This window comes from Muscardinus avellanarius, assembly GCF_963383645.1.
Source record: "Muscardinus avellanarius genome assembly, chromosome: 11".
NCBI lineage: Eukaryota > Metazoa > Chordata > Mammalia > Rodentia > Gliridae > Muscardinus > Muscardinus avellanarius.
In genome coordinates, this window is record NC_137797.1 from 4,124,667 (window position 1) to 4,136,107 (window position 11,441).

At 54.3% G+C, this 11,441-nt stretch overlaps 1 protein-coding gene across 1 annotated transcript; it reads left to right on the forward strand.

The window, feature by feature from the left end:
* Positions 1-1,441: 1,441 nt before the first annotated feature.
* Positions 1,442-4,182, forward strand: CDPF1 (cysteine rich DPF motif domain containing 1; the record flags this gene model as incomplete). The annotated part of the gene is made up of 3 exons (XM_080704756.1): positions 1,442-1,554; positions 2,435-2,546; positions 4,036-4,182. The coding sequence occupies 3 exons, from the start codon at positions 1,442-1,444 to the stop codon at positions 4,180-4,182; spliced, it is 372 nt and encodes a 123-aa protein (XP_080560882.1).
* Positions 4,183-11,441: the final 7,259 nt, after the last annotated feature.

The window sequence follows — 11,441 nt, forward strand, 5'->3', positions numbered from 1 at the left end:
TTTTTTATTTCTTATTTTGAAGAAGGGTCTCACTAAGTTTCGGAGGGCCTAAGTAGCTGGGGTTGTCTGCAAACTGGGACCCTTCTGTCTCAGCCTCCCAAATGCTGGGATTACAAGCATGATCCACCATGCCCAGCTAATGATTGGTGTTTTTAAAGATATGTTAATTTTATCTAAATGTTCAAAGTTTTTTTTTTTTTTTTTTTTTTTGCAGTACTTAGAATGGAACCCAGGGACATTCTACCTCTGAGCGACACTCCCAGCCCTATTTTTTATTCTTTATTTGGAAACAGGGTCTCACTAAGTTGCTGAGAGCCTCACTAAGAAACTGAGGCTGGCTTTGAACCTGTGCGATCCTCCTGTCTCAGCCTCCCAAGTACTGGGATTACAAGTGTGTGCCACCACGCCTGGCTAAATGGTCAAAGTTTTGGTTAGAAGTTATTCACATTTTTTTTTATCTGTTTACTGTCTTTAGTCATAATGATGTTGCCTCTTTATTCCTGAGAGTTAACTTGTCATTTGAATCTTCTTGATTAGTTTAATTAAAGTTTATCTGGATCAGTTTAATTAAAGTTTATCAATTTTATTACACTTTAGAATAAGCAAGCCGGGTGAGGTGGCGCACACTTGTAATACCAACATTTGGGAGGCAGAGACCGGAGGATCGCGGTTCGCAGACAGCCTCAGCTACTTAGTGAGGCCCTCTGCAACTCAGTGAGACCTTATTTCAAGATAAATAATTAAAAAAAATAAGGCTGGGGGTGTATTGTGTATTTCGGAGGTACAATGTCCTTGGGTTCCATCCCTGGCACCACAAAAAAAAAAAAAAAAAAAAAGAAAGAATAAGCACTTTGGTTTTACTGTTATTTTTTTCTTCTGTTTCTATGATTTGCGCTTTATTATTTTCTTTTTTCAACATATGTTGGGTATAATTTGCTTTTTTTCTTCTTAAGATATCATCACATACATGATTGCTTTTAGACTTTTTTTGTATGAAAGATTGAACTCAGGGGCATTCCACCTCTGAGCTACGCACCCAGCATTATATTTTACTCTTTATTTTGAAACAGGGTCTCACTAAGTTGCAGAGGGCCTCACTAAGTAGCTGAGGCTGGCCGCAAACCTGCGATCTTTCTGTCTCAGCCTCCCAAGTACTGGGATTACCAGCGCGCGTCACCCAGCTGTTTTGATTTCTAATTTACTTATTTTGTGTTTGGAGAACGCTTGCTATGATTTCAGTCTTTTAAAGCTGGGGACTCATTTTATGGTCCAGCACATAGTCCATTTCCGGTGTGACCTTAAGCAGGTCTCTGGCTTGCTCTGAACTTGAGGTTCCTTGGCTGTAAGGGGGGCAGTGCAGCAGGCCGGGGAGGTTTTGCGATGGGTTGGTTCTTGGTTCTGAAGGTGACGTGACATGCGCTGCTGCCTTTTTATCTTGCAGATGGCATCTGAGGCAGAGCACCACCCCCTGGGCGTGTTTGAGTGCCAGCTCTGTGCCTTGGCCGCTCCGTACAGCTACGTGGGGCAGAAGCCCCCCAACACCCAGTCTGTGCTGTGAGTGCATGCTGTGGGGCCAGTGTCCAGGAAGGCCCTGCCCGAGCTCGTTGGCAGATGCTGTGGCTGAGCAGACACCTGGCTTGGGCACTGTGCTTTAGGACTCTCCCTGCAGGCTCTGGATGCTCCGGGTGTCACCTGAGGAGGCCCTGGGCAAGGCTTGAGGGCTGCCTCATCATCCCGGACCTCGGTCTCTTCCTCCAGACCTAGTCTAGAGCTCCAGAACCGTTCTTGCCCTGGGGTAGAAACTCTGTGGCGCAAACTGAAACAGCCCAACAGCAGGGGGCTGAGGAGCCGTGCCGGCCCCTCATCTGGGGCCGTGCCCTGTCGCCATCCCTGCTGGTGACACTCTGGGAGAGCGCCTTCTCCTTTGCAGCCCGGCATTGCTGGGAGTGAGGCCTGAGGACAGAGATGGGCGGGGGCTTGTGCTTGGCCCCCAGGTGGTGTGCACCTGGGTCATTGTGGCCTCTGCTGCCAGGGTCAGGCCATTACGTAACCCCGCTGGTCTCATTCTGATGTGCATCCTGCCCTGCGGGGCGGGTGAGGTGCCAGTCTCCCTGCACCATGGCATCTGGCAGCCCGTGAATAGTGGAGGGCTCGGTACTCTGTAGGGGCCTGTGCCCTACCATTGAACCAGATTGGGGCCTGCGGGCTCACGTTGGGGCCGCCCCTTCTTTTGGCTGAGGAGGACTTTTCTGCACTGCAGCTATCACAGAGCCCAGAGGGGCAGATTTCAAGTCCCACCTGGCTGCAGTTGCTTGGCCTTTCTGGTATGGTGGGCTAGTCCCTCCCCTGCTAAGCCCGGGCGGGTGTGCAGGCCTGTGCTATGGCTTCCAGCCAAGCGTCAGGTGGCAGAAGTTTGGGCCTTTCTCTCCTGCAGCCTCCTGGAGGAAAGCTACATCATGAAGGACCCCTTCACCTCCGACAAAGACAGATTCCTGGTGCTCGGCTCACGGTGCAGCGTGTGCAGCCGGCTGGTGTGCGTGGGCCCCGTGAGTGAGCGGCGGGGGCTGGACTGCCTTGCCTGGGGAGGGCCGAGGGGTCTCAGTGGCCGGCTGGCTCGCCCGCCACAAAGAGGGAGGGTCAGTTAGGCAGTCTCAGCGTGGGGTGAGGAGTAGAGATAGATGCTGAAGCCAGGCATGGTGGCGCACACTTGTCATCCCAGCATTTGGGAAGCTGAGACAGGGTCGCGGTTCATGGACAGCCTCAGCTATTCAGTGAGGCTCTTTGCAACTTAGTGAGACCCTGTTTCAAAATAAAGAATAAAAAATAGGGCTGTGGTGTAGCTCAGAGGTAGAATGTCCCAGGGACCATTCCTAGTATCGCAAAAAGAAAGGAAGGAAGGAAGGAAATAGAAGCTGAGTGGTGTGGCCCTGCAGTGTGGCCAGAGCATGCTGGGGGCCGCGCACACCACCTCGGGGGCTCGGCCACCCCTCGAGAGCAGGCTGGCTAGAGGATGGTGGCCGGGCCTGGCACAGGAGAGGTCGGGAGATGGTGCAGGGTGAAGGCCTGCGAGGAGCCCCTGGAAGGCGACCTGCAGGGCTGGACGGGCGGCTGGAGAGGGGCCCTGAAGGCCGTGCCTTGGGTTGGGCACGTGGTGAGCAGGGAAGGTGGCCCCACGAGCATCAGAAGCCCCCTGTATGTGCCCGAATGGCGGCTTGGAGTCGAGGGAGTCTCCATGACAGAGAACTGCTCCCAGAGGCGGGAGAAGGAGTGTGCCGGTGGAGGCACACGCCCGTTGTCTCTACACCAGTGTCTGTCACATGTGGTCCTGGCCAGGGGAACCTCTGCTGTCTTTGGCACACGACATTCATGTGCCCAACGTGGCTGCGGTAGTTCCCACCGTCCTGTATATGTCCAGCCAGCAGGAAGGGGCAGGGACATGCCCATGCCTTTGAAGGTGTGACCAGGAGGCGGTCACACAGCTGCCATGGACACCCCTGGCCAGGCCCAGCCCCACCATCCCGCCTGGTTGCCACAGGCTGGGCATGCTGTCCTGAGCCTGGCGCTGGGGCTAGGGTGGACCTCGTGGTTCTAGGGTTGAAGGTCGTGGGGGTATGGACGTGAGTGGACAGCCCTGGCCCCTTGTGGACCCACCCCTCGCCTGCAGCCTCCTCAGTGGCTGGAGCCGCCCTTCCCTCCCCTGCCACTCTGGTGCCAGGTGGTCACTGAGCCCCTTCCCTGCTGGGATAGAGGCGCAGGATGATTCTGGGACTTTGGCTTCTGGTGTGGCCTGTGTGACCCCTGAAGACCATTGTCACCGTCCCGGTGACAGAGCGGGGTGGAGGGCTGTCTTGCTCCTCCTGCCTGTCTCCTCGATGCGCAGACAGGCTTTGGGCCCTTACCTCCTCTCTCTGGCCTGGCTGTGTCCACAGCCCATTCTGTGTCTTCTGGGGGCCCCAGCCAGGCCCTGTGTGGGGAGGCTACGCCCAGGGAAGCGCGCTGCCCAGGGGCTCACTGCCTCCTCCCTCTTTCTTTCAGGAATGCAGCTTATTCTACTCCAAGAGGTTTTGCCTACCTTGTGTCCAGAAGAACATCAGCGCCTTCCCGCAGGAGATTCGGCAAGACGTGGAAAAAAGGAAAGCTTCCTCTAAGAGGCCCTCTGGCCAGCCCTGTCCTCGGACATGAGCCCAGCTGGCGCCAGGACAGCGGCAGCCCCTGCATGAGCTGCTGGCCAGCCTGGGGCTGGGCACTGCTGAGCTGGGAGCTGCAGGCCGGGCCTATGTCTGGACCCCTGGGAGTAGCGTCTGCAGCCGATGGAGGCTGGGGCAGCCGGGCTGAGGGTGTCCTGAAGACAGACCGGATGGCCAGGGGCCCAGCTGGTGCTGCAGGGCTGCCCTGGGCTGAGGCCTCGCGGTGGTGAGAGGGAGCGCTGTGGGCAGCGCGCCTAGGCCCGAGTGCTGGCTGCACGATGCAGTAAGGTAGAGCGCCTCCTGTGGGCTCTGCATCCTCTCAGCGCCTTCCAAGCCAGCTACAGGTCTGCGGGAATAGGATTTTATTTCACATGCCTATGTGATGCTTGGGAAATGTTTTAAATAGTGACCCTGTCTTAGTCATCATTAAGAACCTGAAGAAGCTGGGCGTGGGGGTGCACACTTGTAATCCCAGCATTCGGGAGGCTGAGACAGGAGGATCGTGGTTCGCAGACAGCCTCAGCTACTTAGTGAGGCCCTTTGCAAGTCAGTGAGACCCTGTTGCAAAATAAAGAATAAAAATAGAAATGGGTGTGTGGCTTGGAGGTAGAATTCCCCTGGGTTCCATCCCTAGTATTGCAAAAAAAAAAAAAAGAAAGAAAAGAAAAAAAAGCCAAAGAACCAGCTAATTTTCTGTGTGTGTGTGGGGGGGGGGGATGAATTCAGGAGCAGTCTACCTCCAAGCTATACTCCCAGCCCTATTTTATTTTTGTTTTGAAACAGTCTCACTTGGTTGATGAGCCATTACTGAGGCTGTCCTTGAGCCTGTGATCCTCCTATCTCAGCCTCCCAAGTACTGGCATGGGTGTGCCACTATGCCTAGTTCCAGCTAATATATAGAAAGTGATCACTTGCTGGGCGTGGTGGCGCACGCTTGTAATCCCAGTACTTGGGAGGCCGAGACAGGAGGATCACAGGTTCACAGCCAGCCTCAGCTACTTAGTCAAAATAAAGAATGAAAGAGCTGGGCATGGTGGCGCACGCTTGTAATCCCAGTACTTGGGAGGCTTAGACAGGGGGATTGTGCAGGTTCAAAGCCAGCCTCAGCTACTCAGTGAGGCTCTCAGCAACTAAGTGAGACCCTGTTTCCAAATAAAATATAAAATAGGTCTGGGAGTACAGCCCGGAGCTAGAAAGCCTCTGGGTTCCATCCCCAGCACCACACACACACACACAAAAAAAGATAAAGAATGAAAAATAGGGCTGGGAGTGTAGCTCAAGGTAGAATGCCTCTGGGTTCCATTCCTAGTACCACACACACAAAAAGTGAGCACTTCCACTGGGACACATGGAGACCCAATGTTCCCGTGGGCACTCTGAGCCGGGCTGTGGGTAGGGACGTCCTCTGGGCACTGGGAGAACAGAGGATGGGGACTCCGGATGAGCAGCTTCCAGCTCTTTCAGCCCAACTCCATTCTCTCCTGCGCCCCAAGTGGGAAGTGCCTGGGGAGTGCCGCTGGTGTCTGAATCACGCAGCCCTGAACCCAGCCCTCAGCGCCTGTCAAGTCCGGCCCTGCGGCCTGCCAGAGTTCCCGGGGCTCCCCTGCCCCATGGCCCTGTGCCCCGTAGAATGGGCTCTGGTGTGTGTAAGAGTCACAGAGGCAAGAATCCCTTCGTTTGTAAGCACCACAAGGCCAGCTGTCATGTTCGATGAGAGAGAGATAAAGTTTTTTCTGGCTGATGTGTGTATTGAGTTTTGTTTTAAGATGCAATACTTTTAGAAGATTGTAGATGTCATGTTCTGAGGCCACGCTGTTGCAGATCCATTCTGTCCACGGCTGGCCAAAAAGAGAGCCACCACCACGTGGTCAGGCCAGCAAGCTGGTGCAGAGCAGATGCTGTGGCTGGGCTTGGCTCGTGCAAAACGGTGTTCAAGAATTACTCAGAACTCGCCACATAAGCTGGGCGTGGTGGCCTGTAAGCTCAGAACTTGGGAGGCTGAGATGCGAATCACAGGTTCAAGACTAGGCTCGGCGACTTGGCAAGGTCCCTTAGCAAGACCCTGCTTCAGAATAAAAAGTAAAAAGGGCTGGGGGTGCAGCTGGCAGGTAAAGTGCTACTGGGTTCAGACTTGCATATTACAAAACAAACCTTTAACCAAATAATTTTAAAAAATAGTTTTATTTTTTAAAACCATTAAGGCAAAACTGTGCCCTGAAATTAACCTCGTTACATTCATCAGTCTTACAGTAGGACATTCCAAACATAGAATTTCCCATAAATTTAGGATATAAATCAATACATATGGTCTGTTCAGTCTCCTAACTGGAAAATGAAGAAGACCCAAGATTTTAAAAAATTAAGGTTATGTTATAGTCATTTTCTAATCGCCTGGAACCAATCCGTTAATGTGACTAGAAAAATTACATTTGCCCTTCTGTGCACACCCTGGAATCCTGAGGTCCTGGACATCCCCAGGCCCGGGAGGACGCTGGGGCCTGCTCAGCCCTTCCTCCTTGGAGGTGCGCTGTTTGCCATAGAAGGCGGAAGGCTGGAAGCCCTAAGTACCCTGGAAGTATAAGGTGCCCACGTACGTAATGGCGAGTGTGAGGCAGGAAACCAAGCTCGACCCTTGTTTTGCAAACACATTTCCGTGTGTCCATCAAACCCTCTCCCCCAGGGTTTTAGCATAATGGCACTGTGGATCCCAGAGGGTGTTACAAAGACGCACCAAGAAGAAACTTGGTCAAGATCCTGTAAGTGACGAGTGGGGAATCGGGGGCTCTGCGGTTCTGTGGCATGCTTCTGGTTGGGCCATCCGGAGGCTGCCAGAGAACCAGCAGGTGGGAGTAATTTCCATCAGAATACTTCGGATTGCCAGAGTTCTTTGGTAATAACCATAGGTAGTGATTCCCTGAACAGGAACAGGTCTTGGCCAACACTGGTGTGGAGTCAGTGGCCTCTGCCCTGCGGCCGGAGGCCCTGCGGTGGAAATAGACCCAATGAAGCCAGGCTCGCGTGTGCTGCGTGCGTGGAGGGTATGGCAAAGGGAGCCGACTTCCACGCTGAAGAAGTGGGACGCATTGGAGCGCGTGCCCGTGTGCACACGCACCGGCGCGTCTCGGCCGTTTATCTTGGCTTCCAACAGGTTCAGGAGCCGGGCTTCTGAGCATACACATCAATGACACTGATTCGGAAGGAACCCGCAGGTTTGCTGTCAGGTGCTGATAGTGTGTTAGTCAACTGTTTGTACTGGGATCTTTTTAAGAAACTCAAATCACAGTATTTAAGATATAGCTATAAACACAGTTCTCTTTTACCAAAAGTGTAGAAAAAGTAGTGACACTCAACATGAATAATACTGCAGTCTTACCAAAGACGGTATGAAGTGGTATTCATCTAGTGTGAGGTACGTTTTGTTTCAGGCCTCCAAGAGGAACTGACTGTGCCTTTTAAAAAGCAAAACTTCCGAATGCAACAGACTTCACCGAGAAAGCAACAGCCAGGCCCGGCCACCCAGTGCGCCCAGAGGCAGCTGGGCTGCCCCGCGGTGCTCGGGAGCGCCCCCTGCCGTCCAGGCGCCTCAGGCCCCTCCCTCTCACCTGGGTCCCACTTTTTCTGGAAGGCAAGACTCTGGGGCTTGTTCATGTGCCAGCCGGCATGATACTGTGTCAGTAAACTGAATTAGCAAATTTATGATACCGGGTAGAGGGAAAAGAAGGGCAAGAAAGGTGGAGGCTGGTGTCGCCCCTTCTCTAGAAAAAACAGAGGGCTTTCACTGGGCCCAAACCCGCAAACTTTCAGATGAAGACGAAAGGCAGCCGACCCAGGTCTTACTTTGCTGTCTGTGAGGTAAACAGCAGCGCTTCTTATTTCCTTTTGCAAAGGATGCATCTAACAGCCGCGGGGCCACTAAAGTGCTCGATGTGGTGGTTGCTTCAATCAAGACGTGGTAGTGCGTGGGACAGGCGCCGTCTGTTCTCGCTGGCAAAGGGCCCCGGTGCGTCCCAGTGGAACCGCGCCCTGTGGCCCCTCTGCCCACGAGTAGCCGACTTTCTCCTGTCTCTGGCTGAAAATCTGAGAGGCAAATGCTCAGCTGACAGCAGGTCCTAGCGCTGGTGTCCTGGGCTCCCGGGCTGTCCTCAAGATGTCACACGGAGCTGCTTTCCGGGGAGCCTGCGGCCCACTCCACTGAAGCGAAGCCCACACCGCAGGGCAGTGAGCAGCACTGCAGGCCGTGCGATGAGAGCACGAGGCCTAATGTCTGTTTTAAACATAATTCCAATTTTGCATTGTAGTATGCATTGTGTTTAAAGAAATAAAAAGGGTCTCCTACATTCGAAGACTGAATTTATTGCTCTTTTTTTTTTTTTTTTTTTTTTGCGGGTCTGGGGATGGAACCCAGAGGCATTTAACCTCCAAGCTACACCCCCTGCCCTGTTTTTTATTCTTTATTTTGAAACAGGGTCTCACTGAGTTGCGGAGGGCCTCACTGAGTAGCTGAGGCTGTCCGCGAACCACGATCCTCCGGTCTCAGCCTCCCGAATGCTGGGATTACAAGCGTGCGCCACCACGCCCGGCTTATTGTTCTTATTTGTACCCCTGTATTGCAGGCTGAGGGCCAATGACTGCTTCCCTGAATTTTATTAAAATGGCACCTAAAATATATACAAAAGTCCCAGTGAAGATCTAGACCCCAACCTTTGGAACGCGCTCTCCGGTCCGTTCAGGCAGAGGGCTTCTCACGGAGCACGCGGCCAGGGAAAGGCCACATCATGACCCAGCATGAGTCCCTTGTGAGATGTCGCCTCTGGTGCCCCCAGCAGAGCCGAAGCAGATTAATCGATGCTTATTTGTTCTTCAAAGCTGAGCTGTCTCAGGGCTTTCTGCTGTAGGCACTGGCGGACATTTTGTTTCCAGCTGCCGACATCTGCAGGTGGGCTGGAATGATGCCTCCTACCACCGCTGTCCTCCGAGAGGTCCCCGGTCCCCGGAGCCACTGTTTCAGCCCTCCTGGAGCTGGCGACTCTACGCAGAGGTCTGGCTGGCATGAAGAATAGGCACGGCTGCTCCCGGACCCAGAGTCAGGAGGCGCAGGGCCACTTATAAATGGTAAGAATAACCACTTCCCCGTGCTTGGCACAGGGTCTGAACATAAAAGGAATTCTTACAGAGAAAGCTCTTAAGAGTGCCTGCATCAGGCCGCCAGCTTAACTGCAGATAACAGCATCGGCCCCAAGAGCGTGGGCAGAGGGATCGAATCAGGTGACCTCTCAGCTGGCCGGTGGGTCATCGGCCGAACCCTGTTGTCACAGGTGGGATGAGGGCGAGGGCAGCCCGGGGAGGGGGAGCAACACCAGCCAGCATTCATCCCCAGGCTGGGCGTTTCCATTTTAAAGTGGGAGTGGGTTTAGTTCTGCCGCCCCTCCAGGGGCTGTAGATTGAGGAGGGCGGCCTCGTGAGGTGGACCCTGGCGGGCAGAACCATTGGCGCCTGCACAGCCTCAGTTCGCTAGGTCAGGACAGCAATTTAAGGGCTCCTTAAACAAAAATCCCTTTAGACAGTCACGCCGCCTAGCGCTTCCCTGTGTGCAGCCTGTCAGGGGCAGGCGACCCTGAGGAGCCCTGATAGTGACGGTCTAATGACAGGGGTGCGGGAACCAATGGTGCTTTCGCGAGGCCTTTGAGGTAGCTGCTTCATGGTACAGTGGAGCGAAAAGTAGTTGCTCAGTTAGGAGTTGACGCGTCGTCTTCTCCCAGACCCTCTCCTTGTGCCTAGGTGCCTCAAGCTTCTGCTCCTCTCCGGACACACCGTGCTTTCACTCGGTGCCACGCAAGGCCGGTGGCTCTCTCCTTTGGGGATTCCAGCGGCCCAGAGTCAGAACGGCATCAGGCCAGGCAGAAGTCCCTTCTCAACGGGGCCGGTTCCGGTGGCACCCCTGAGCGCCCACAGCCCTGGGTCTCTTTCTATACTGCGCTCTTGAAGAGGGTGCTTCCCGAGGAGCTGTGGGGAGGCCCAAGGCCAACAGGCAGCAGGGCGGGAAGAAAGGATGGCTGCTTAGGTCCCGCCGTGCGATGGAGGCGTCCTATTATGACGCTTTGTGCTTCACCAGAATGGCCGTCAAGTTCCCCCACACCGTGCTGGGCACCCCACTGGAAATGCCCATGAGGCGGGAGAGGAGGGGCCCGCTGTTGGGCTCAGGGTGGACGGGATGGGAGCCACCTCTGACCCGGCAGGCCCCCGGGTCTCGACGGTGCCCCACAGTCCCTCCTTCCTGCTCAGCACGAGAGAACTGTGGTGTCCTGTGCTCTCTGAGGCGTTGGGCACGTTTTACTGTTGAGAGGTGGAAAATACAAAGAGCCGGGCCAAGCCGGAGACCGTCTGCATCCGCTGTCCCGAGGAAGCGGGCTCTACGGGTGAAGTCCAAACTTCCTGAACCTGGAACGTGGCTCGGCTGCTCTTTGCGGGAGTCTCCCGACCCCCGTGGGACAGCGCATGGACTCTGGACCCTCCCCCCTGAGCTGGCCCCGTATTTTTCCAGAGAGCGTGGGCAGCCTTGGTTGGAATACTGATACCCTGAGAATCTCTGATTGGGCGGCCTCAAATATTCTAGCGTCCAGTGGCTGCCAGAGACTTTTTCACCTGTTTTAGGAAAAGGTAAGCGGAAGGAACATCTTCCCTGAAAGCCTGGGCCTGGCTGGCGTTCCCGGGCTGTGTATGCGTGTGGCGTTTGTCTGGGGCCCCTCACGGTAGGAGGCTGGTGGTCAGTGGGCAACAGAGAAAGGCACTAGAATCCAGCCTCTGGCCCCAAAGCCTTGCACACACATGGCTCTAGTGTGACTAGCTGTCACGCAGGACGTTCTCATCATAGGAGGAACAGTGATGTGGGCAGGCCAGCAGAGTGATGTGGCCGCAGAGGCCAGCGTCCCCCGCAGAGAGGCCAAGCCTGAGCAGTGCAGCTATGGAAACACCCCTGCCTCTCACTCCTAAGATGCCCGGCGGCTGCCTGCTGCTGCTGCTGCTGGTGGTCAACAGATCCCCGGCTGGATCTTATTAAAAAAAAATAAGAAAGAAACAGCAGTATCTTTTTTTTTTATAAAATGTCACCTTAATCCTCACTCACTCGTTTGTAGATGAAGTCTCCCATTCCTCTAGAGTGGCATTTCTCCTGTCAATCCTGGGAGCCTAACCACGACCAACCCCAGTCAATCTTCAACAACAAATACTAAGAACCTCGGGAAAGCCCAAGTTTCT